Genomic DNA, 27291 nt, shown 5'->3' on the forward strand with positions numbered 1-27291 from the left:
CGGGTCCTGAATCCCAAGTTGCCCCCAAACGGCGAATGCTCTTGCCCTAGCAGACCCGGGCACATTGGTTAAGCAGGCACCTCAGAGGGAATACGACAAGCCCGGCGGCCGCCCCGGCTTAGCAGCCGCCGGGAGCGCTCCGACAATTCACGGACCTGCTCAGCGAATGAGGCAGACCGCGGGGCTGAGGAGACCCGGCTACCGAGGGAGGGGAGGCGGGGCCGGAGGGCGGGCGGGGCGGGGCGGTTCATCTGTGACTGGCGGAGCCCGCAGCCAACCGCGGTGGGGTCAGGTGGGGCCTCGGGCGGTGCCGAGCTCCGGGCTCCGCCCCGTCGCCGCGGCCCAATCACCACAGCCGAGGGCTGGCGAAGAGACGCGCGGGCGGCGGTCGAGTTGGCTGCGGTGAGCAACAGGGGCTGAGGGCCCGCGCTGTGTGTGCGGCTGCGGCCGGACCCCGGCGCCTCCGGAGGGAAGTGGCGGCCTCAGAAAGCCCCTGGCTGAGAGAAGCCCGGAGCTGCAGCGAGTCTGTTCGCTGTGGAGCGAGAAACCCAGCTGCAGTTCGGGCGGAGACTAGGTAGACAACGCCCACACCTGGCGCCCGAAGAAGGTGCGGAACTTGAGTGCCTCAAAAGAACCTCAGCAGTCGAGGGAAACGAACACCCAAAAAGGGTGAGTCCCGGGCCAGGTCACCTAGCCGTCAGTGAAGGTCTGGGCCCGGAACGGGGAGCACCAGGCCCTCTGGAAGAGGTTCTTATTGAGGTCTGGTGGTTATTCCAGAAACGAAACTCTGACTCCACAGACCTCCCGGAAAGTTCATTACTCGTCCCTTCTCCACCCATACCTTCCACAGCACCACCAGCGGGGACAGTACCAGGCACCTAGGTTCCTTTCTCCGACCAAGGCGCCCCGGGCTCTTTCGTCTCCAGGGGCGGTAGGGGCGTAGGGGGGGCGGGGTTGTGAATAAATCTCGGGCACTCGACGGCGCGGGAACACGCGAGACCCTCCTTCCGGTTGGGCTGCCCCGCAAGGTGGCATCCTCAGCGGTGGCTCCTGCTGTCCATTGGGTCCACCAAAGGGATTCAGAACCATCCATCTTCGAAGGAAGGAACGCCGCAGAGCTCCACATCTCACCCACTGTACATGCTCGCGCCCCGCTCCCCTTCAGAAGTCCCTGGACCTAGCTCAGAGACCTCCATGGTGGAGGGCATGGGGGAAGCCTGAGCGCACTGGATCAGTTGTGGCCGAGTAGCCCCGGAGAAAGGCTTTGTGGCTCTGGGCTTTTCGCTGGCTGACTAGGTGAGCCCTTTAGCCGGTTTTTAAGCCCTTACTGTGGCTGTAGCACACATGCAGAGCAGGATATAAAGAGACATAAGAGTCATAAAGCAAAGGGTTGGGGTTGCTTTCCAGGCTGAGGCCTAGATCGTTAGTAAGCCCTGAACTGTAAGCTATGGGTAAGTAGGGGCCTGTGTGCCTGGAAATGCATCTTCCATAGGTAGGCACCCAACCCATGTTACTAAAACGAAGGTATGCATAGCAGGAAAGGGGGTCAAACTTCCTGGCGCCCTGACACCTTCATCACTGATCATTGTCTCCTTAAGATAAAAGAAGTCCTAAAAGTTTTAGTCTTTCACTGAAGTTAACTATTCAGGATATCATGTGTGAGGGAATAGACTTCCACAGGTGTTATTTCAATGGCTGCCTGGCCCCCATAAAGACCTGCACTGTAGCTCACTTCTCATGTGCAGGTTCTGATGAGGGTCATTGCTAAGAAGGAAGGCAAAGGGCATGTGGCTGAAGAAGAGCGAAATGGCCCCTCCACCAGGGAAGTCTACAACTGTGAGGTGACTCTGGCCTGGACTGAGTTTCAAATTGTGTCACCTCAGATATCTCTATCTCAATGGGGAAAGGTCTATAAATAAGTCAGGCTGTCAGAAAGACAAGAAAATCAGTCTGCTTTTAGTTCTTAGTAGCCCCCTCCCTCTCAAATTGATTAGTGATGCAGAAATTGCTCAAAGTTAAATGCTCATCTGGGTACAGACAAGGGAGATCACTCAGTTCCAATGATTGCTTAGCATGCTGCTCAGTGGCCTGGGAGAATGGCCTTTGTTGACAAGGAAGTAGATGTAGACCACATGAATGGACTATATACCAGGTCTCTGCCCAGGTCAGGATGGGAGGTAAGGGGGAAATATATGTTTTCTTGGATTCCTCTGCCCCCCTCCCCCATTCCTGGATATAATTAGAGAAAAAGTTTACTGTATTAACACTGAAGGTTTTTCACTGATGCCAATGATTATTTTAAAAATCACCGTGATGATAGCCAAACATTGCCTGTTGACTGTACTTCGCTATAGTATAGCATTTATGTTAGATGGTGCAAAAAAGAAATAAGAAATTTCATGAAATAAGTTAGAACTAAACAAATGACTTCCATGTCTTGATTTCTAAGGTTTTCTGTTTGTTCAGTTCATACAGACACAACTGTCTATGGGCCGTTGGATAAGTAGCTGGTCTCATTTTCTGTTATAGAATGAATGACATGAAAAGAGAGCACATCTAAACTATGTTCATATTTCCACACCATCTTCTGTTTTAATTGGTATTTGACAAGAGCTTATCACTTGGACACAGACTTATTCTGTTGGTTGCCAGTTCCCTTAACGATCTTTTGAGTTTAGGCCATCCCCATATTCTACAAAGGAAAATGAGATTCGTTACTTATCTAAGAACTCATTATAGTCTTATCTGTATGAAACGAAGAGAAAACCATGGATATCTGGACAGGGAAGTCATGTTTAGTTCTACCTATTTCACCAAAGGAAATTTCTCTTGGGGAGTGGCGTGGCGGGGGGGTGGGGGGGAGGGCGGTGAGGAATTTTGTGGAATGGCTTGGGAATGAGGAGATTGAGGTGAGATTGTGGAAGCAGGGCTGATCCCTTTTTAAATGGTAAGCAAATCTGCCTTCAGGCACTGTTACCCATCTGACACTGAAACAAAATTTTGGAACCTAAATTTCAATAGAATGTGACTAATAGGAGCCCTGGTTCTAAACTGAGCAATGGGCAGGTTGAGTGCTCCTAATAGTCACTTAACCTCTGTTTATCTTTACTTCCTTGACCATAAGACAGCACTGGCAGAATTGGTCCACTGTTTATCTGCTTAAAGGAGACACCATTACAGTAGTTACAAAGCACTTCAAATGCATGGCATTTGTAGTAGTACTGATTGCTGAAAAGAAGAACAAAATGATGTTGAAATGGGAATATAGTGTGGTCTAAACAATTCCTCTTTACACTTGCAATTTTTATTTAAATCTCATTGGGTTATTGTTCTTTCAATCTATAAGTGGAAACGAGGAGAAAGGGTCCTCACAATCCTTATTCTTTGATTACTAAATGTCTTGGAAGTTTTACTTAAGTGAATAATATTTTTCTTTCTTTTCTATTTTCACCACCTCTCTCAACATATATTCACTTTGAAAATTATTCAGAATTTGAACAGGTTGAGCTAAAGACCTTAGCAAAGAAATGCAATCAGAAGCAGCAGATTCTAATACCAGCTATGCTATGGGTTCATTCGAAGACCCTGGGCAAGCTATTAACCTTCCCATACCTTAGTTTCCCATCTATGAAACTGCAGTGATACTTCTGATGAATTTTACAGAGCTAGGAGAGATAACCGATCATAAGCTACTTTGAAATACTAATTGCTGTATAGACTACAAAATATAATGTAGGTATTTTTTGGCAAATTAAAATATGATGTTTGTATACCACAACTAGGAGGTATTTTTGTAACAGATTGCTCTGGCACAATATCTGCAACCAGGATGATACCACCCACAAAACAATGATATCTCATTGCATTTGAATGATGATGCAATTGCCCATCTGAGAGTTGTTATATTGTCACAGTTCAACTAAGTAAAAATGTGATAACAGAAATGGGTGGGGAAGGAAAGCCTCTCTTCCACAAAACATGGGATTTTCTCATATTTGCCCCAGAAGAAAACTATTGTACATTGAACTTCTTAAAAGTGGATGCCATTATGTGAGGACAAGTCTGATGAAAGACTAGAATGATCTTGGAAAAATGGCCTGACATAAAACTAGACAAATTGGGCAGAAGTCCACTAGAAGCAATAAAAAAAAAATACTCTTAATTTTAAAACTTCATAACAAAATGAGTAACACTGAGGAATTAGGCATTTGGAAAGAGAGGATCATGTGTTCAGGGAGGAAAAATGGACTCCCAACCTAAGCAAAAAATAAGAAAAGTAGGTCATTCTAAGAAACAGGGCAAAGAATATGGGCTCTGGAAACACAATAGACCATGGGTTAGATTTTCTTTCCACTGATTCCTAACTTGAGAACTTAGACAAGTTGCTTAGCTTCTCCGAGCCGAAAGTTGTGGGAAGTAGAGGGTGATCGGATTTTTCTCATTGGCTTATTATGAATCTTGGGCTCAAATAACAACCCCTAATAGTTATTGAGCCCTTACTATGTTCTGAGCATTGTTCTAAGACTTTTCTTCTAATGATTCACTTGATCCTCATGATCACCCTATGATATTGCTGCCATCTCTTCTTCCTCAGAGTTTCTATCTACGTGTAAGGACTATTCTAGGAAAATATCCTACTATGCACTAAAATCAAAAGCTTCTTTTTATAGGTACTATATATATTCCAAAGAAATTTATTTTTTTATAGGCAACCTCTTTCTTGAATATATTAAGAAAGAAAATAGCATTTTAAACTAGCACTGCCTTGCTTTCATGTGAGAAGGGCTAATCTAATCTTTTCTGATACCTAGGAAATCAGGCTGCAGTGAGCACTTGGTAGCATATGTATTACAATAAAGCAAATGAGGGATTCAGAATTTGAGATAAAAAGGGCCACAGACAACAAGTAGTGCTTCAAAACCCCAAACCCATTTCCAGGTCTCAGATTGTAAGCTCCTAGAGGATTTGGGCTTCTAAACATGTTCATCTGGATTTGGGGTTTAATGGAAGTTGGTTCCCTTGAAGCTAGCAATATGGGAATGATAACTGGCCAACCAAAGAAGGAAAAACACAGATTATCCCTTAGAAATGAATCATATCACTAGTTATGAATAGCCCAAATTATGACAGATTCATATGTTTAAGTATACCAGGGAAAAATAGTCATGAGTTATAATACACACAATCGTTTATTACCCAAGAGAATTTAGGTGCTAATGTGGATGGTATTACATCTGTGAAATTCTGAAACCCACAAAGGATACTCCAAGATATGGAGCCAAATAAAACAGTACAGAGGGAAATGATTTTGATTATGTAACATATACAGCAGTTCATTTTACATTTTGAAATTGCTTTTCAGTCATTGGTTTATTCTTCACAGCACACCTGGGGAGTACATCCATGCTGTTATCCTCTGTTCACAGCTGAGGCAACCAAGACTGAAAGAGGCAAAGTGTTTTGTCCAAAAGCACAACAGGGGCAGAGTAACAAATTATGCATTCGTTTCATCATGAGTCTATTCAGCATCTACTCTTGGCAAGGCACCATGTTCTGTGGTGCACAGAGGTGGGTACTGGATATGTGGCCTCAGCCTTGCAGGAGATTGCAGTCTATTGAGGCAAGAAGTGGTTTGTGAATTGTATCTCCAGGAGTTCCCTAGACAGCAAGGACCATGGTTTAGAGGATGAGAAGGTGAGTCCCCTAAAATTAATGAAGATGGGATTTGAGGCCCTCGAGAGAGGGGTAGAATTTTGGCAACTGGAAGCTGAGGGTGGTGGGAATGACATAGATACGAAGGTGGGCAAATTCAAGATATATTGGAGAATGTTTGACTACAGTGGAGCAGTCATGGAAAAAGGACTGGAGAGCGGAAAGGAGCAGATTCTTCAGGATGCTGAATGCCTAACTAAATATATAGATTTTGACTTGTGGAAAATGGGGACTGGACTCATCTCTGACTTTTCTTATTTACTCATTATCCTAACATGTACTGAGGGCTATGCTCAGTCTCCAGGTGTTTTCCCAAACATCCATTTTTCTAACCTTCACAACATTCCAGCAAGATATATATTATTCTTCCTTAAATGGATATAAAAAACTAATGCATTTAGAGATTCAGACGTGCCCATGATGTAGCTAATCACCGACAGATGTAGAATTCAAAAGGAGCACTCTTGACTTTCTCACGGATACTGATGTGAAGAATGAGTGCAGATTCTGGACAGGGGATCAGGATGTTCATCTAATAATATACCCCTCACCCTAGCTCAGTATCTTTCCAGAAATAAAAAGCAAATAGGAGAGAAAATTAATTTTTTAACATGCATTTTGTCTAAAGTTGTCAGCTCCCTGCCAAAAAGAAAGACAAAATGTGTTTTCCCCTGTTTCCTCTGCCCTACAATTAACAATAAATGTGTGGATTTTGATAACTTTAGTTTTGTGAGCATTAAAATTTTGTTTAATTTACCATTGACATACAATATATGAGTTTTAAATGTACAACACAGTGATTAGACATTGATATAACTTAAGATGTGGTTGCCCCCAATAAGTCTAGTACTTATTTGATATTGTACATAGTTCTTACAGTATTACTGACTATATTCCCAATGCTGTATTTTACCATGACTGTTTTTATAACTGGCAATTTGGGTATCTTAATTCCTTCTCCTTTTTCACCTTTTCCTTTCTATCAACAATCAATTTGTTCTTTTTATGTATGAGTTGGTTTCTGTTTTATTTGTTAATTTATTTTGTTTCTTAGGTTCCAAATATAAGTGAAATCGTATGGTATTTGTCTTTCTCTGTCTGACTTATTTCTAAAGTATTATCACTTAGCATAATATCTTCTCAGTCCATCTATGTTATCGCAAATGGCAAGATTTCATTCTTTTTATGGCTGAATAATATTCCATTGTGTGTATATGTATATATGTGTGAGTGTGTGTGTGTGTGCATATATATATATACGTATATGTATATATATCTCTCTATATATATCTCTATATATACATATATTAATTAAGAGCAATGTCAGAGAGTTTGCTGCTTATTTTTCTTCTAGGAGTTTTATGGTTTTGGGTCTTACATTTCAGTCTCTAATCCATTTTGAGTTTATTCTTGTATATGGTATAAGAAGATGATCCAGTTTCATTCTTTTGCATGTGTCTGTCCAGTTTTCCCAGCATCATTTATTGAAGAGACTTTCTCTACCCCACTGTCTATTCCTTCCTCTTTTGCCATGGATTAATTGACCATATAGGCTTGGGTTTATTTCTGGGTTTTCTATTCTGTTCCATTGATCTATGTATTTGTTTTTATGCCAGTACCATGATGTTTTGATTACTATAGCCTTGCAGTATAGTTTGACATCAGGTAGCATGTTACTTCTAACTTGTTCTTTTTTCTCAAGATTCCTTTGACTATTTGGGGTCTTTTGTGTTTCCATATAAATTTTAGGATTATTTGTTCCAGTTCTGTGGAAAATGCCATTGGTATTTTGATAGGGATTGCATTGAATCTCTAGATTGCTTTACATAGTATGGACATTTTAATAGTGTGAGCAATTTTAACACATTCTGATCTCAGATTAGTCTTTCCACTAAAACAGAATCTCTCTCAAGTTGGTCGATTCAGTCTCTAATCCCTTCCCCTTACTATGCAACCTTAGTTATTTAAGTGCCCTATAATGTCTCCATCTCAGTTTGAATTTTGTCCATCAAGAAATAGCTTTTCTCTCCAAATACAGATTTCTAATTAGCATTTTTACTGTTTAATCATCAGGACTACAATACAAGTGAAAAAAGTATTACTGTTAACTTAAAAAATATTTAGAAAGGAAACAAATAACTTTATTTAGATTTTCCTCCAAAGAAATAAAGAGATGCTCCAAGGAGGTGGACAGACACTCAAGTGACATAAAAATTAAAACTGAACATTTTAACATCTGGTAAATAGGGTGCTTCACATTGATCTAGTTTTGTGGAAGAGATTTTTACTTATTTTTTTTATTTTTTTATGTCTATCCATGATCAATTAGAGAAATCTTCCTCTAGAGTGAATATCTACCACAAATAACAGGCCAGTTTTGATCTTCTGCATGAAGACAAATGGGGAACTACCAAAGTTAGGTATTTCAAATCTCAATAAACAACATTATCCTTGTCTCTCAACCCTCCAGTGCCATGTTTGACTTTGCCCAGATTCTATTTTATTAACCAAATCATATGTATTTAAGAGTAAATGTTTGAGTATTTCTCCTTTTTTTTGAATTTGAAAGGGAGAAAGTAAAGTTAACATGTAAGGATGATTAAATTTCATCTAAGATCCTTAAGATCCCCTGTGAAAGATATGTAAAACAAGCACTGGCTCAGAAAATTGTACCCAATTTCTACTTTGTCTTAAAATACCACCTGATTTCAAGGAGAGCAATGGTTTGGGACGTGGTGGTTTGTGTTTCATTGAGGAAAGTGATGAAACTAATTCATAACATCTTGGTTTCTAGATCTGTAAAGCAGGGATGCTTACCTTGAAGTATGGAGAAAACAAGACTTTGAAAGACTCAGAGGAAATCATAAACTTACAGTAACCATTTGCATCTCTTTACAGAGGAAAAAAATCCACAAATGGATACTTTTGAGGATTTTACACATTGATAGAAGAAAGTGTTTAGGATACCTAAGCGAATCCCATTGAAGGCATGTATTAGCATTAATTTCTCCTAATTATTGAAATGAAGCCAGTGTGGTTCTTTCTCCTCTTAAGATTTCAACAAAGATGCTGAGACTCTTAAAGTTTACTGAGTTAGAAACATGTTGGAATTAATGTTATTTAAAAACAATAACTTTTCTCCAACCAATGAGGCTTCCTGCATTGAGGCTCTTTTCACAGGAGCTTCTGAATTCTGATGGAGGTCTAATCAGATGTTGCAGGTAGAAAAATGTATGAGAAGTTAAATGACATTTCAATTTGGTGTGTGCTGAAGGTTAGTCTAGGAAGTTTCCACGGAACCAGTAAATGGGCTGACCAAACCTTGGGAGTCCCTGTAGGGAGGATGTTGGTCTTGACCTGATCAGTGATCCAAGATCATTGAGTTATAGTAACCCTGTAAACATCTCAAGGAACTCTTGATAGCCTCTTCAGTAACCAGTACAGTATTGTCTACAGATATAAGTATACAATAAATATTTGTTTAATAGAATTTGTTAGCAGGTCCTAAGCTTAACCAAAGCAGAAGCAGACAACTGCCCTTGGGAATATAACCCAAACTTTCAGGAGCCCAAAAGGGAAAGAGCATAATCAAGGTCAAGTGGCCCCAGAAAGATCATGCTTAGGATTCATGGCTCAAACCAGCTATGGGGGGCATGAGGGCACAAATTCTCATTCAGAGTCACAGAAACCTTCAATTGTAAATGAACTGGAATATATAATTGGACCTGGTCCTTGAAATTTTGTGGTCCTTTCAAAGCAAAATGGAAAAAAAGAAAAAAACATGTCTGTTGTCTGACTTCTTTTCCCAAGAAACTAAAAACATAGTGCAAACGAGCCTTTTGTTGTGGATCATCATCCTTACAAGACCTGTCTCTGATTCCAACGTTGGAAGAACTTCCCCTCTCTCGCCCATTTTTACTCATCCCTGACTTGAAATAGATCTCAAGGTCTCATTTTGACCATATGTTCTTTCAGCTACGATGAGGAAATGAGGAGAGGTTAATATAGCCATGTGAAAACCATCAGCAAACTAGAAAACAACTACAGGCTTAACATCAACAGTGAGTATATAGCATTAACTTAAAGACTTGTATGAACAGGCACAAATGTTTTATAAGAATTTTTTCAGCAGAGTGTATTTATAGACGTACTCTCTAATTGCATTGTGAATGATAAATAAGTTTAAACTATATTTCAGAGCTGTTTATATATTTATTTGCTGCCATCATTAGCTTTGTTTCCTCTGTGACTATAGATTAGGTGTGTTTATTAGTCTTGGTGTAAAGGGCGAATTGCTGCATTTTGGAGCTGGGAAAGGATCTTTCAGGTGATGATGAAGGTTGTAGGAAGGCTTGTTTGAGAATTTGGTATTTGTTTCATTTTAAAAGTCTGTGACTAGGACTTTATATCTGTCTAATAAGCATGCATATAACATTTTTATGTTTGTTGAGTGCCTTACAGTCCTCCATTAGTCTCCACAATGCCCCTTGAGGGTGGGTCAGTATTACCTCCTACAGTTTATATTTGAGGAAATTTAAGACACAAAGGGATTATTTGATTTGTACAAGGTCACCCAGCATGAAAGCCTAGCTAATAAAAGATGACTGCAAAGCTCTTTGCAAATAAAAAGTGCCTAATAAATGTTAGGTAGTATTAATGAGCAATCTCCCAAGATGAGTAAAATACTCTCCAGGAGTAAAGTGCTCATACATGCTCTATAAAATTAATTCTTTTTAACCTCAGGGCAACTTTTGAAATAGGAATTCTTGAACCTGGCTATGCATCAGAAGCATCTTTACTGTTTTCAGAACATGTGAGCACCTGGGCCCTTGCCCAAGATACATAATCATAATCTGGAAGGCAGGACTCGGATAATTTGTATCTTGAAAAAGCTCCATGGGAGAGTCTCATGCTCAGCAAGGCTTGAGAACCATCACTCTAGAGTAGAATAATAGCCTCAGTCAAGCCAAGTGTAACAATAAGTCACTTTGGAGTCATTCTAGGAGAAAAAGTCTGATGCCTTCCAGGCTTCTGTCTACCCGGTGCACAACAGCTGCCTCCATGAAATAATCAACTGTAGTATCTATGTGTGGAATTCCAGGAAATAGTGCTGAGATTAAAGTCTATTTAAGAATCATCAGTGTTTGAATGTTATAATTTATTGGTAAATTTACTGGGTCCATGCTAATGTTTTTATTCTGAGTACTTGTATGATAATTGATATAATAAGAACCTGTAATATCTGCTTATTCATCCATCTGTCAAACATTTATTGACTACTTATTATATATGATTACAGAGTGAAAATAGAGTGAAAATAGTGGTCTTTATCCACAAGGTGTTTATAATCAAATGATAAAACAAACATAATATTAAGCCATACATATTAAGTGGTAATCAGAATACATGTGAGGCATTATTCATAACTGCTAAAAAGTTGAAACAAACCAAATGTCCATCAACTGATAAATGGATAAATAAAATGTGGTATAATCATACAATGGACTATTATTATTCAATAAAAAATGGAATCAGGTACTGATATATGCTATAACATAGAAGAACTTTGAAAAACTATGCTAAGCGAAAGAAGGCAGTCACAAAGAACCACATAATATTGATTCCATTTATATGAAATATCTTGAATAGGCAAATCTGTAGAGAAAGAAAATGGATTGGTAGCTGCCTAGGGCTGGTAGGTAGGGTGAGGGAGATGAGGAGGGACTATTCATGGGTACAGGGTTTCTTTTTGGGATGATTAAAATATTCTAAAATTGATGGTTGCACAACTCTGTGATTAGTCTAAAGAACCATTAAATTTTACACTTTAAATGGGTGGATTGTATGGTATGTGAATTATATCTTAATAAAGTACATGTATATATACATGTATATGTATATATAACATATGGTGCTAGATAAACCTGGAGGAAAGAGTGATTAATTAATTTGGACTGGAAGAAAATGGTGGAAAATTTCCTGGAGGAAATGGCATTTGAGCTAATTCAAAAAGGGTGATTTCGTAAAGAGGGAAGGCATGCTCAAAGATACTGTCAAAGTGTTGGTGCTTCCATGTAAGGGCAAATTATCTGGAATAGATGGAGTTTAGGATACATGAAAGGTACAGTAGATGGGGGCTAGATATAGGACTTTTACTGCTGTGCTAAGTTCTTTAGTTTGGTTTTCATTTTTATAGGCAATCGAGAGCCATGATGGATTTGTGAGTGGTCAATCAGGCCTGTGATTTGGAACGATAATTGAAAATGATGATGAGGTAGATGGGAGATGGGGTGGGAGGACAGTGAGTAGGGGAGACCATTTAGGATGCTAGGCTTTTGCAGTGTGTGGGCAAGAGACGATGAAGTCCTCAACTGTGACATCAGCAGTGAGCACTGAAACAAGGAGACAGATTGAGAAAACAATGAGGTAGAATTATAAAACAGCAGTGTTAGAGGTGATAAGGCATGAGATATATACAGCAGAATATTTTAGACCACAGAAAGGCTTGAATTTTTGTTGTTATCGTTGTCGTCGTTGTTATTGAGAATCATAATGCAAAAAAACTTGTTGAAATACCACCAACCAGCCAAAACTATTGTTGAAATAACACCAACCAGCCAAATTATAGCTGTTTAATACCTTGTCAACAAGGATTTGATTACAGAGACTCTTAACATTTAGCACAGGAATGTATATTGTGAATAAAGGGTACATTGAAAAGAGAAATGCTATCCCACCATTTTGTGAGCTCTTTGGCATCAGACCTTTCCTTACTGGAGATGAAGCAGTCATCTCCAATGGCCTGTTCGAATGACTAAGTGTCTACCTCTTGCTCAGATAAGTTCCCTAGAAACACTTCCTTTGGTATGAGCAGCTTGGATTTACTGCCTGGGCAATACCTCCCATCCCGCACCCACGCTGCCTCTTGTCTCTGTCTCATCAGCAGGTGCTCATAAGCAGCGTTTTGTTTTGCTTCTAGTAAGAGCACAGTGTCTGAAAAGTGTAGAGTGACTGTACTACACATTGTAACTTTCACTTACAAGTGTTCTTGTGGGGAAGATCTGAAACCTTAGAAGTCTTAAAGATCAGGAAGACCAAGACTGCCTTTTCTCTAAATTATGCAAGGCCACACCTATGTCTTCCATAAGAATGAGGGGCAGTCAGATCTTGGGCATGGTTAAAATAGAAACAGTTTCTCTCAGTGCATGGCAGTACACTTGCTGGAGATTTGTTATGGCCTTTTTTGTGGGCTTTCAAAGGTGTTGCAACAACACCGCCTGCTGCTAGCAGTTTGGGAACAGCGTCCTTGACAGGTGCCTTATATGAGTTTAACCAAGCAGGGAACACCATTTAGAACACCACTTGCTGAGATGTGGCTCTTATCTGCTCCTGTCAGTGAACAATGACTACAACAAACCGTGTTCAATCACAGTTGTTAACAGCTAATTACAGCAGTCTTCAGTGAGAAGAATCCCAGTGGATGCCTCTAAGGGATTTCCATCACAGGTTCAAACATTGTCTTTGCAGGTAAGCAATGGAAACAGGCCCCTTGGGGGACCTTTAAACAATAGTCCTGCAACTCTGAACATGCATCCATCTTCATGCCACAGGTGGTAAGGGATCATGTTCCAAAGAGAGCCACCAAAGAGAGAAGGAGGAAAGGGATGCTAAAAGCCAGTAGGGTACATACATATTCTGGATTAAACAAGAGCAGAACTGGGTATTATTCCTTGGGGTGTATTTGACTCACTGCATGACCTCATGGAGGTCATTTCTCCTTTCTGAGCCTCACTATTTGCAGGATAATAATACTGGCCCTATTTATATCATGAGATTGCTGAAAGAATAAAATATAAAATATATATATTTAAAAATAAAAGTTGGAGGGAATAGAAAATCCTATATAACTCTAGGTAGTTTAATTACCTTCTCTTCCACATTTTAGTTATAAATGATGAGGCAGAACAAGAGATAAAAACTCATGCTATTGTAGAATCTCAGACTTTATTTTCTGATGCTTCTGAGTGATTCTGTGGTTTGCTCATCTTCAGATTTGCCTTACTCTCCCCAAAGCAATAATTTGGGGTAAACTAACCTCCAGTGTGAGGGGTGGAAAAGACCCTAAGGCTCCGAAGAGGCCAAGGCCAAGGCCCCATCTAGTTTCGCATCTTCACTTCACCTGCTGCAGCCCAGGTCTTGAAGGCCTCTTCTCTCCCCTCCCTGGGACACCCAATTCGGAGGATGTCAGCTCTGAATGAGCCCCACAGTCAAATTGAGACTTCAGGGAACACCTCTAGAATAGAACTGAAAAGAATTTCTAACATCTGCTGAACTTGTCTTAGTATGGGTCTTTAACTACATTCACATTCTTGCTGAAAATCAGAGCACACTTCTAACCAAGCAAGGGACCTCTACATATCTGATGTTGCTGTCAGTGGTAGAAAAGGATCTATTATGGATTTGGCAAGGAGGAAACAGAAGATTTATTTCTAAGAGTTGAAGATTTATCTTTTTCAGATATTCAAAATCAGTCAGGGCATTAAAAAATATCAGTGAAAAATGATCATGTTTTGTGAGCAGGAGGAACCATTCTTGGCTTCAAAATAATAAAGAAGATTTATAAGGATCCCAAATCCATGGTTTTTAAAAAAAATGATTTGACAATAGGTTGCCAGGGGGACTATCAAACTTTTAACTGCCCTCTATGGTGAGGCAACGTCTCCATTTAAATGAACGCCTTCCATTGAATGCTTAAATCTCTCCCTTTCTCTTTTCTCCTCACCATCATTTAGATTTTTTTCAATGTTCAGCATAGCCAAAACGTATAAGTAGGGAATTGCACATAATTGTAGGCTTTGCACGATTGGCAAAGTGATGCTTCTCCCTAAGCATTTGTAATCATCTGTTCCACTCTTCCTTCCTCCTGGTGAATTTACTTAGAATGACAGCAGTGTCTTTTATTTCTCTTGAAGACATCCGTTGGCCCCACTTTGTGTACAGGTTATAAAACATATCACAAAATGCAATATTGTATTTTTCTTTTAGTCACACATATACAAATGGAAAACACCACTTTAAATTAATAGAGCAAATTGAAATATCTAAATCATGTTATCTATTAAAGTTATTAGGTAAGGTAAAGAAATTTAAAAAAAAAAAAAAAAGAAGAAGCTTTTAAAACTCAAAGGCCTGAATGTGTTGGCCTGCGTCTGCCAGCTGGGAGGTTGCTTTTTACCGTTAGGTGAGAACTCAGTGGTATCTTCGCCCTGTCAATCTTTCCTCTATTACTGGTGTAGAGAAATGTCACACTGCTAAAAACTCTAACTTGAAAGTGTTTCACAGAGCAGGATTCTTTCCAAATTCAGGAATCTTGCTAGTTTTCAAGACAAGAGCCATCATGCAGAACCAAAGGCTGATACTAGAAGTGAGCATTCACCATGGGAATAAATCCCACAACCTGTGGTTTTTGAATGTCTTAATCTCCTCCAACCTTAAAAGAGTGAATGTTGGCCTTATTTGAGGATAACTTTACAAAGAATATGTAGGGACAGGTGGAGTTAAATCCTAAAACTTAGTTCCACTGACAGTTCTTTTCCAGCTCCTAATGCCTTTTTATTTTATTGCCCAGATTGTGAATAGATGCCCTTTTTCTCTTCTTAGCATTAAACTCCTAAGAAAGAACATACAACACCTTCTTACCTGCTCAGGGAGTAAGTTGTCCTGAATAAGGGAGTTTCTCAGCTGATAGTCGATCTAGTCCCCTCATGCAATTGTACATTTTAACCCAATTTTGAGGGAATTGTTGTCTACAGTTTGTTTCCCCCTCTTCTGCCTTAATGGCCAGGGCATGGGTTGACATCATCAGGAGGACTGAGGACCATTGCTGGGGTTTTCTGTCCAGTGAAGTGCTACAGTAAGGCTACAGTAAGGCCATCAGGGTTTCTCAAGGGAGTTGGGTCACATCGGTGCATTGTGAGTAGTGCAGTGAGGTCATAGGCTGAACTTGCCTTTAACCTGTACCCTCTCTACTTCTTGGTGTTTCCAAATCATTAAGAAAAGTTCCAGTTAATATTAAGCCTTCCTTGTTTCTATCAGGAATGGTTCAAATATAACATTCTGGCATGAGGAAGGGATGCCTTTGTCACTCAGTGTGGGCCTATAGCTGGATTCTTATTGTGTTTAATCTATCATCTGGCACTGCTACGATGAGCTGTTCTCCATCTTTTGTATGCTTTTAATATTTCCCTCCTTTTCCAAAGCTTTATGCCCTTCTAGGCTTTAGAATTCAGAAGTCTTTAGCTTTGGCAGTCATCCTTTTTGAACCTGAGAGGGGAGGCAAAATGCAAAATATCAGTGTCTAAATTAAAGACTGGCCAGATGAGGCCATTCTCTGTTGGCTCTGCCTCAACAGTCAGCATAGATTTCTTTCAGTGGAGAGATGTAAGATCTGTGCCAGGTGTAGGATTCCGGGTCACAGCATCAAAGTATTATGGTCTCTGTGTTGAGCAAGAGCTTTGGATCTGGTGTGTGTCTGGACTAGGATGGGTTGGCATGGTTTACCCTCTGGCTCCAGTGCCAGAGTTGCTCTGGAAGCTTCTGAATTCTCCTGCCCAGTTGCTTAGCTCTTCTAAGATAGGCTGAAAGTTATGGTACTTTCCTAACACTACTTGCATTTGAGGGTATTGATTAATTAAGTCTTCAGCTCTTCCCCGATACTTTTTCTTAGAGTATCAAATGAGATGTTTGAAAACTTCTTGAAAGTTGGATACTTTGCTATCTCATCTGAACTTCTCACTCATCATCTAAATGCAGTTTTCTTTGATTCTACATCTTCCTCTCCTTCTCCCCACCCAAAGTTTTTTCAATAAGAACGTTACCATTTGTATTAGTTTCCTATTGCTGCTGTAACAAATTACCACAAACTTAGTGGCTTAAAACAACACAAGTTCATTGTCTTATAAACTTGAGGTTTGTAGGCCAGAAATCTAAAATCAGTTTTAATGGGCTAAATTCAAGATGCCAGCAGAGCTTCTTCCTTATGAAAGCTCTCGAGAAGAATCTGTTTCTTTGTCTTTTTTAGCTTCTGAAGGTCCCTTGTGTTTCTTGGCTCATGACCTCTTTCATGTATCACTTCAACCTCTTGCTCCCATTGTTACATTTGCTTTCTCTTCTGTAGTCAAATCTCTCTCTTATAAGGACACTTGTGGTTACATTTAGGACTCACGTGGATAATTCACAATAAATGTCCCATCTCGAGATTCTTAACTGCATCTGCCAATTCGCTTTTGCATGTAAGGTAACACTCTCAGATTCTAGGGATTAGGACTGAATATCTTTGGCGGCCATTATTCACCCTACCACAGCATTAATTTCCTAATTTTCAAATCCAATGTCTTCTTGTCAGTCCTCATCCTAGCTCTTCTGACATTTGATACTGTCATTTACTCTGGGAAAAACTCTTCCTCTGACTTCAAGATATGGGTTATTTTCCATTGTCGTGATATTTTTATTCTCTGTCTCATTTCCTAGAACACAAGAACTTTGGCTATTTTGTTTGCTGCTCTATCCCCAGTACTTAGAATAATACATGGCACTAGTGAAAAAGGAAAGGCATCAAATAATACAAATTGGATGAACTTTTCCCACTCTGGTTCTATCACCTCTCATTCCCGTTTCCTTCACTAGCCCTTCTCTGCCCATATGATCAAGACTGGTATTTCCCAGGGCTTAGTTCTAGTCTGCTTCTCTCCACATATGCCAGATGGGTGAAGTTCCAACCATATTCTGGGGGCTCTCAAATCCAGACCTCTGTTTTGAACTTCCAATGTTAATCTTTTACCTGGATGTCCAACAACCTGGCAAATCCCCCATGTTCCATATTTCCCATCTACAAAGCACAATCAAAAACCAACCTCCCATTCCTCTCATACTCTCTTTGTGAGGGAAAATGTAAGGACAAGGATTTACCCAATAGCCACAACATGAAGACTGGGCATCATCCCAGACTCCATGTTTTCTCTCTGCTCACTCCCCCTAACCCCGCCTCCAGTCAGTCATGAATTCTTGTCATCCTTACTCTCAAATATCTTCTGATATTTCTTTCTAACTCCCACTGCCCTGGTTCAAGTCCTCATTACACTCAAACCATTCTTCTCGACTTTCGAATATGGTAGAATGACATGCTCTTAAACTTTTCGGGTGTGTACCAGGGCTACTGAAGATTGCGAGCCATGCTTTCAGTCTCTGCTGAGTAGGCAGTGACTATGATGTACATACCACATGGTCTTGGTCCCCAAATGGGCCAGGGATGAATACCTGACCCAAGGGTGGCTCTTTCTATAGGCTTGATCAGCTAACATATGCCTTGGGTGGCTGGCTATAAAATATAAGCTGAGTAAAAGTTGCCTTTTGAGATTTCAGAATAGAAAAGCTGGGACTCAGACCACTGTTTGCTGAATAGAAGGGTCAGTAGGAATGATGGGCATGAGCAAGTTGTAGTTATGAGAAAGCAGATACTGTGAGTAAGCAGGGGAGCTGGTGATCCAGGAGAGAAGTGGGAAAGAAAGAAGCTGAAGCACTGTGAGAAGGATGCTGCCTCAGTTTCTGGGTTCCTTAGGAGGATTTCCTGAGGTCTGGCCCTACTGTGGTGATTCCTGTTGTCAGATTTCCATGAGTGACTGCATTATTATAAACAAACAAACACACAAACAAACAAAACAACCCTAATCTGAGTGAACCCCTGCTTCCTGCAATAAACTGGCCAAAGAGTGGTGTGTTCTAGCAAGCCCTTATAATGTTATGATGAGACATCTGGAAGAAAGCAGCACTGTAACTAAAAGCATCAATATGAAGTCCCAAACTCAACGTTTATTTCACTCTTTTTTAAAGCATCAGCTAAGGAAATAAAGGAAAGGAAAGGTTATATCACTATTTCCTTGGAAGTGGGAGAATATTATGATGACCTGGTATCAGAACCTGTCTTTATATAAAAACAAACTGATCTCTGCAAACATAATGCCAGAAAGAAAAAGTAATCATTACTACAAATACATAAAAATGACTATAATAAGTGACATAACATTGATGTTTATCAATAGTGGGGGTAATCAAACCACCTGTTAGATATTATGTTTCTAGAGAGCTGCCTTTCGATTTGCCACCTATTGGGACCAGAGAGATTGCTGAAGGTCTCCAGGATTCTTAGTCACATGACCACATTACTCTCTCAAATAAGAATAAATAAATTTGTTGAAGATTTATAGGTAAGAAACAATGTTAGGCACAATGTAATTAATACTCTGAATGTGGAATACAATCAGAAAGCATCTTTATTTATGTCCCCCACTACAGATATATTCAATGGGGGAATTTCTTACTCTCTTTAGGATAAAATTAAAATCAGATAGTGTCAGGACTCTATCAGAAAGTCCCATGGTCATTTCACATTGTGTTATTGTGCCTATTCCTATGCCATAAGCAAAACTTAGAACTTGATTTAAAATTAAGTCTTACCCTTACCGTAGTGAGAAACCATGTGTAGGTGAGAAGCTGTAGGAGAAGGTCTTTCTCTCCTTGCTCCTGGCAGTTTCTGATCCTTCTAGGGTTGGGATGGGGGAAGGTAGGAGACGTGGGGAGGGGCATGAGTGTTGTCTGGTGAAGTTGTAAGATGCCTTCCAACTTTCTGGGTCTGGTAAACGTTTAAAGCAGACCACATTTCATAGAGGCTTTTATGGGATCTTGGGAGATTGCACTCACAGCTGGTGATGTCTCACCTGCAGTTCCCCAGATTCAGGCAAATCTGCTCTCCATCTGAACAGCCACTTACTTCCTTAGCCACTAGGAACCTAGTGTTCTCCCTCTGCTTCCCCTCTTCTAAGGTCTGCCTGTACCTTAGGCTTCCTCTAGCCAGCCCTTGCTCATGACTGACCCAGATCTAATCCATAAAGAAACATACGCACACACACACACACATTCTTCCCCTGGACAAACTCAGAGCAACAGCAGCTCCCCTTCCCTCTGCACCAGGGTGGCTTGCTAGTTCATCTTACACATGATTTCCCAGGAGGGAGCTGTGTTCTTCCTACCCAGGGACATATATTAGGCTGTCTGATGAGTCCCACTTATGTCCCTTTTCTCTTGACATATTGGGTGACCCCAACCTTTTACTTTGGTGGGAAGTGAGAACACAATTTTCTTTAGAAAAGATCCTCCAAATATCCTCTCTCTGGTCTCCAACAACCCTTATGTAATCTAGTATTTCCTTTGGGATGTAGCACCTATTGTTTCTTGCCTCAGCCAACACTTTAACTCCCTGTATGTATAATGAGTTCCTGTTTACTTGTTTGAAATTCTTAAGTCAGAAGTTTGTTGTTTGGATGAAGTCCCCACACTGCCTACATACAGTGGTTATACTCAGGCAAGAAGTGCTCCAAAAGAACAAATGTCCAAGGTCTCTGGCCAGTCCTGCTTTCTGAGGGCAACCAATAGATTCTCTCCCTTAGCTCAGCAGACCCTGAAACTCTTGGAACCTTTCCAGCTGGTGATCCAAGAGAAGGACCAGCAACCCTAAGACTTGGGCCACACAGCCCTCATGCTGCCTGGAGCACGGTGCCAGGGCACACAGGGTACCAGACACACAAATGAGCCATCTTGTCTATGATCCTCTCTCCCCAGTTGTATTGAAGACATGAAGGTCCTGCAGGTCTAGTAGAGGGGACTGCTGAGCTGAGCATGCTTGAGGACTAGAAGGACTGAGTGGGGCTGGAATAGAGGCCAGATACACTTAAAGAATCAGGAGCCAGAGGGATGACTCTGGCTGGGGGCAGGAAGCAAGGGAGGACACCACTGCAGGGGAAAAAAAAATCACATTGCTTGAGGTCTTCATGATGTGGACCCCGATCGATCTTGTCAGGCTCATCTCATTCACTCCTTTCCCCTTCACTACAGCCATACAAAACCACCTGCCATTTTCTAAATATGCCATGCCCCTCCACACTCTTCTTTTTCACATGCTAGTCCTTCGGGATGGGATGACCGCCTCACTCTGAACTCCACTCCTATTGCTTTTATCCAACCATCAACCTAGTTTAAGTCTAATTTTCTGTGAAGCCTTCCCACCACTTTCCCCATCTGGCTGCTATGTTTTTTACATGTCTCAGTTCCAGCTCTCATGGCACTATGTTGTAGTGCTTTATTAACTTGCCTCTCCCCGCTCCCAAGAGATACCGAGTGTCTCTCAGACAAGGACTGTGCCTTATTCATTTTTTGAACTCTCACCACCTACAAATGTGCATCAGTGTTGTAGGGACTTCTATTGCTGTAGCAAAGTATCACAAATTTAGCAGCTTGAAACAAATTTATTATTTCACAGGTCTAGGCATGGTATGGGTATATTCTCTGATCAGAGTCTTGCTGAGCTGAAATCAAGGTGTTAGCCAGGGCTGTGGTTCTCATCTGGGGCTCAGGTATCTCTTCTAGGCTCACCAATTGTTGACAGATTAATTTCCTTGAGGCTATAGGACCGATGTCCCTGTTTTCGTTATAGCTATTGGCCAGGAACTACTCTCAGCTCCTAGAGGCTGCCCACAGTCTCTTGCCATGTGGCCCTATTATGTAGTTCACAGTATTGATGCTTACTTTCTTCCAGGCTAACTGGAACACGTCTCTTTGATTTCTTCGTCTATAATCAGCCACAGAGAACTCTCTTTTTTAAAAGGGCTCACCTGATTAGATCAGGCCCAACCAGGATAGCCTTTCTTCTACCATACAATATAACTTAATCATGGCAGTGATATTTAATCATGTTCATGAGTTCCATGCACACTCAAAAGGGAAGGAATACAAGGATGAGCATCCATTGGAGTCATCTTAGAATTTTGCCTACCACAGGGCTCAATAAATATTTATAAAATCAAATAAGATGTGTTCCAGAAATTTATAAATTATAAACGTTGCTATTCAATTATAAAATTTTTACCTCTCTTATCTTGGAAGGCTTTTAAAGTTGCTTCCTAATCTGTGTTGTTGAAGAATGGTTGAAGATGCTCTATGTGAGATAACATGATACCCCTGTGGTGAGCCCAGGTAGTACTGGAAATTTGGGGTGGGTGGCAAGACTTGGTCTGACAGCTGACTGACTGTGGCCTCAGGCTAAGTCGGTGAAACTCTCTGAATGTCAGATTTCTCTTCATGTATAAAATAAGGGGTGGGGGTGGGGGACGGGACAAGACAATATCTAAGGTTGGCCAGCTCTAATATTCTGTAATTTCTTAGAATAAATCATGCCGATCAAATTTATATTTAACTGAGGGACTCATAATATCCAAATTCATTAAAATAGTTCACAAAAGAATTTCATTATAGATGAAATTGCAATGATGCGATTTTAAAAGGGACAGGCAATTTTGTTTTTAAATGAACCCATTCCTATATTGGCCAAACCCCACTACATATAAATAAGAGTACACAGCTACATTTTTAATACTTTATATAAAATGGTGAAGAATATTTTGTCTTTAGATGACATATCTGTCCAGTTATAGTCAGAAGTGAATTTTCCCCAAGATTTTAAAACCTGATAAAACTACTATTTTATAAGCTTAGTTAACTCAATTGATGATAACTGAAAAACTATCCAAACAGTACTCAAATATTACAAATCAATTCACTGACTACATGCAAAGCATGTTGAGACTCATATGCATTTTGGGAGCTTAAGTCTTTTTTTTTTTCTTTCTCAAATGAAGCCTCTTAAGCTAGGATAATTATTCTCTTCTATCCCTAAAAATGAGCTCTAATTTTAAACAGGTATTATTAAATTCCACGGAAATAGGCTTCAGATGTATTTGTTAAAACATCCCTTTATTGACTGTGCTCAGTTATTAACAATTCACATTTACTTTATCTACTGAGTGGAAGAGCATTTATTCTTTCATTAAAAAGTTAAGCCCTTAGGGCAGCAGCAGAGATGCAGAGCCTTCTTCCTATAAACAGCACTGTCCAATGAATGTGAAATGTTTCCATATTAATACAAAAAAAAGAAAAATAAATAGATTTCTTCCACCCTCCATCATCCCCTTTCCGCCAATACACTCCTCTTATTTTATAAAATGCCAACAGGTAAACAGTTCCCACACTGGTACTTCCATCAATCAGGAGAGGCAAGTCAACATTTACTTGACACCACTGAGTTCAGAACATCGTTAGGACTGTGTGAAAGTGACAAAAGGAGTATGAGGCCATGGTCATTTCCTCAGGAAGATGTCTTTTGGACAGCGAGGCTGGAAAATCATGAGGGCATTCATCAGCCTCTAGCATCTTGCTGCTCAAGTTTCTGGAGCTGTTTTTCAAGTTTGGAGATGTTTACTCGATGCATCATCAGAAACTGGCCATTCAAATGAAAGACAGGGATGTCAAATTTATATCTTTCATACCAAGCAGAGTTTTCTGGAAGTGTGATGTCCACCTCCTGTAAAATAAACTGAAATAGAGACAGACTAAAACTCTATATTTTGAGAACATGGAATGATGCAATGACTACAGTGACTACAGTCACAAACTACAGTGGCAAACTGATCCCCAGACTGGTTCTAAAGCTGAGAGGTTTTTGTTGTTGTTGGTTTGTGATCTAATATTCCTGATTTCCACAACTTGATTGATTTCATTAAATTCCCTAATTCCCGATTTTGCCACTTTTCTGGTATACCATCCAGGCACTACTCAGTTCCCAATGATATAAAGCATGTCCCAACTGGGAAGCTGCCTGAGAATCAGGAAAGACATTTTTTTTGTTTTAGAAATGGGAAAGGCATCATGGTTTGCTACAGGAGAACACTTCCATGGAAATGACAAAATAAAAGAAAAAGGAATAAGACAAAAGTTTAAAGAAAGCATGAATATTGAACCTGCTAGTTAATTTTGACTCATATTAAGAGTCAGAGTTAAAAAAAAAAAACAGTACTACTCAGAGAATAGTACTTAGGGATAATGAGTTTTATGGAAATCAGCACTAAAACCTCTCTCTGAAGAATAGAAAGAAAATTTGAATGAAAAATTATTTAATATCTTTTCCCAAAGAAAGGATCAGGGTGGATACCTTATATCACATACACTATCTGTTCCATATACAAAAAGCCACACTGTACTATATTACCCTGTTTTTATAAGGCTCCAGTATTTCCTTAGCTTCATCACAAAGGGGACATGGATCCTACAGGAAGAAAAAAATAAAGCCATTAAACCCAAAGAATAGCATGAAGCCTGGCAAAAACCACAAGAAGCAAATTATACCTATTTTAAAGGACTCTTTACTACCAGGTTAATTACACTTTTATTTCCAAAATAAAACACTGCCATAGAATCTTATAAATAGCTAGTATTTCATGGTAAATGGGCTCTCAGCATTTTTTAGTTGTTTTGGTTTTTTTCCAAAATCTATCTAATAAATTTAGATGCTTACATTTGTTATACTTACATATATACATATACATACACACACATATATGTGTGTAACAAATGTAAGCATCTGAATTTATTAGATATTACATATAAATACATATATACATACCCATATACACAATACATTTAGATGCTTACATATTTTGTTATTGTCATCATCTAATTGATACCTGGGTAGATTATTTTTCACTGATCTATATAGTCCTATATCTTTGTCCTTCCTAGGTCAGGAGCACCTTCCTGGCCGGGCTGACATCACGAGAATGGCTAAAAGTCAGTTTTGAATGGGGGGCACTGAGCTTTGCCGGCCTGTTTTTCCTAATCTACTCACAGGAATAAACCCATTGAGATGGAGTTAGATAGTGAATACCCCATCTTTAAAAAGGGGAAAAAATTTTTTTTGATGATCATTGTACCAACTCTTTAATGTTTAGTCTGTTTTCTCATTATAAGTGCCAGTTATAGGTTTTCCAGATAATTCTCCACTTGCGGAGGAAGCAAGTTTCAGTGCCTATTGTTTGTACTCTAACCGTATAATGGAGAAGTCTGTTGAGAATGCTATGAGTCATTGGCAGACTTTAAAGGCTTCTCAGTCCTTGACTCTATGAACAAGGACTAGCTATAGGTTCTCTTGCATGAGCTCAAAATAGAGTCAACATTATTGATATTTATATAAAATCTGCTTTTTAAAATAACAGGAAGAAATGAACTGTTTTATTAAAGAAAGGCCCTTCTTCCCGCTTAATTCATAGCTTGTTTTGAAATAAGGACCCAGATCTTCAAAAGGCAGTTTTCCTTCAGAAGGATCTTTCTGGCCCTAATTTCCTGGTTCAGGAAATTAGGCTCATTATTGTTACTATTAGCATCATCAATAAACAGATTATGGATGGTCTGTGACGTTTTAAGATAATCATGTTGACATTTTCTGAGAACCTTTCAAAAAGTCAACAGAGGATCTTAAAAGCAAAATAAGAACAAGCTAAATTTCAGAAGTATCAAATGTACTAACATTTTGCTTTTAAAGTAAAAAACTTTAGTAGAGCCTAGATCAGGTTTTTTTTGTTGTTAAAAGCTGGTGCCCATGGAAGTCTGTGCAAATTATCACGTGTGTGTATTTTTATGAGTAAAGTTTTGTCAAAGTTTAAAGAGGTCTATGAACTGAAAAAGGATAAGACCCAGTGGTCTGGACCATTCAAACATCCTTGTCTAGGATTTTCCATGGTACCAATAGAGCATTTATTCTAGCTTCTGAATTGTAGTGAACATTTGTTGGGTTGGCTGTCAACCACTCATGCCCCTTTCTTGTAGCAAGACTGCTATGATTTTGCCTCACAGGAACCGCTCTCAGCATACTGTTGACTTCATTTCTAAACAACAAGGTTAGAACACCTGACTTAGGCCGAGGCAGTTAGGGCATCCTATCCCTTTGGCTATGAATGGTTCAGGGATCAGCCATCAGAGCCAATAGAGAGCCATGAGGCTTTTGCTGGTGTTTCTGTAGATATCCAATATATTGAGATCTGAGGCTTGGGACAACTGCAGTCATCCATGAGAAAAGGCAGAGTCAGGACAGATTTAACCCAGAGGATGCAGAGCTGAAGAGACTGGTCATGTGCTCAGTTTCAGAATGAAGCTACTCCTGAAACCAGACCAACCCATAAAATCCCTTTTTTTGTTAAAGCTACTCTGGGAAGTACTTTCTATTATTTATAACTGAAAGAGACTCAATACTGTGCTTTTTCTTTCTCTGGATTGTGAACTCCTGAAGGTGAGAGTGAAATCTTATCAAATGCCTGATAACAAAGATTGAGGGTTCAGTACAAATTTTAAGGTGAATGGAAGATTAGTGTATATTTTCTATTATTATTATTATTATTATTTTTTACAAATGTTTACAGCTAACTTGGCTGTTACTCAAACTGAAAAATAGTGCAGAATAGTTAGGCTGAGCACCATTAGTCTTAAGAGATTATTTTATTTTTGTGGTTAATTCTCACATGTAAAATAGTTTTATTCCATAATTTTTATGTAATATATACAACAGTATAATATATACTCATGGATATGAAAAGTAGATTAACTATTCTCACAAAGAAATTAATTTTTAAAAACTTATTAAACTTTATTATTAGGTAACCCATCAGATATTATCAAATTGCTAAAATGCCTGAAATCTGAAAAATCTATGAAATACAAGAGCTTTTTCATTTGAATTGCAGTATTATTCACTACAGTTAATTCTGTTACCCTGCACTTTATTTCTCTTTTGATTATAAATCACACAAAGTAATGTTAAATATCAAAAGGAAATCAATAATGCTTGTATTATAAATTTCAGGACAAAATGCTCTTTAAAAATTTAAACTAGCTTCATGGCTTAAAACTAGTGTCACAGATAAGAAAACAAGTGTAGTCAATCATTATTATTTGTGGATTTACGAATTCACCTATTCATTAAAACTTTATTTGTAACCTCAAGATCAATAAGAATAGTGATTTTGCAAGTCATTCATAGACATTTGCATGCACAAGGCAGAGAAAATTTTGAGTCACCCAAAGTACACATTCCCCGCTGAAGCTGTGTAAGATGATGCTCTGCCTTCTCGTTTCAGCTCATACTGTAAACAAGTGTCCTTTTCATGGTCTATTTAATGCCATGTTTTTGCGTTTTTGTGCTTTTTGTTCATTTTGCTGTTTAACATGGCCCCCAAGCATAGTGCAGAAGTGCTATCTAGTGTTTCTAAGCACAAGAAAGCTGTAATATGCCTTATGGAGGAAATACTGTGTTAGATAAGCTTTGTTCAGGCATGAGTTATAGTGCTGTTGGCTGTGAGTTCAATATTAATGAACCAACAATATATGTTAAATTAGGTGCCTTTAAACAGACACACATAAACAGGTTATGTATTGATTGATTGACAAAAATATTGTTACCAGAAACTCATAGGAATCTAACCCTGTATTTTCCCAAGGAACAATGATTCAGTATTCATTAATTCAATGTTTGTGATGACTTTATAGAATATAACTGTCACAGATAAGAACCAAGTTTCTAAGAGATACATTTGTAAACATCATATTATAATATGACAGTTCTTTCTTTCAATGTAGGGATCATATGAC

The 27291-nt window shown here is 39.4% G+C and overlaps 1 protein-coding gene and 1 long non-coding RNA gene across 10 annotated transcripts in view; one reads left to right on the forward strand and one right to left on the reverse strand.

The window, feature by feature from the left end:
- The first annotated feature begins 372 nt into the window (after positions 1 to 372).
- LOC105290884 overlaps positions 373 to 27291 on the forward strand; it is a 153822-nt gene continuing 126903 nt past the window's right edge. For 4 of the 7 annotated variants that reach the window (XR_002779863.1, XR_002779865.1, XR_002779864.1 and 1 more), the window contains exons 1-3: positions 373 to 1296; positions 5384 to 5694; positions 8507 to 9773. This is a non-coding gene — a long non-coding RNA (uncharacterized LOC105290884). Of the gene's footprint in view, positions 1297 to 5383; positions 5695 to 8506; positions 11211 to 27291 lie in introns of those variants that run through there. The other 3 variants (XR_002779862.1, XR_002779867.1, XR_895786.2) reach the window with 3 other exon arrangements.
- The window catches only part of CUNH5orf63 (chromosome unknown C5orf63 homolog), a 21202-nt gene continuing 16462 nt past the window's right edge, over positions 22552 to 27291 (reverse strand). For all 3 annotated transcript variants that reach the window (XM_011358332.2, XM_011358333.2, XM_023529602.1), the window contains exons 3-4: positions 23864 to 23920; positions 22552 to 23191 (exon numbers count right to left, since the gene is read on the reverse strand). In XM_011358332.2, the coding sequence (XP_011356634.1) occupies positions 23015 to 23191; positions 23864 to 23920 (234 nt within the window). In that variant the 3' untranslated portion in view covers positions 22552 to 23014. The remainder of the gene's footprint in view (positions 23192 to 23863; positions 23921 to 27291) is intronic.

This window comes from Pteropus vampyrus, unplaced genomic scaffold (genome assembly GCF_000151845.1).
Source record: "Pteropus vampyrus isolate Shadow unplaced genomic scaffold, Pvam_2.0 Scaffold39, whole genome shotgun sequence".
Classification (NCBI taxonomy): domain Eukaryota; kingdom Metazoa; phylum Chordata; class Mammalia; order Chiroptera; family Pteropodidae; genus Pteropus; species Pteropus vampyrus.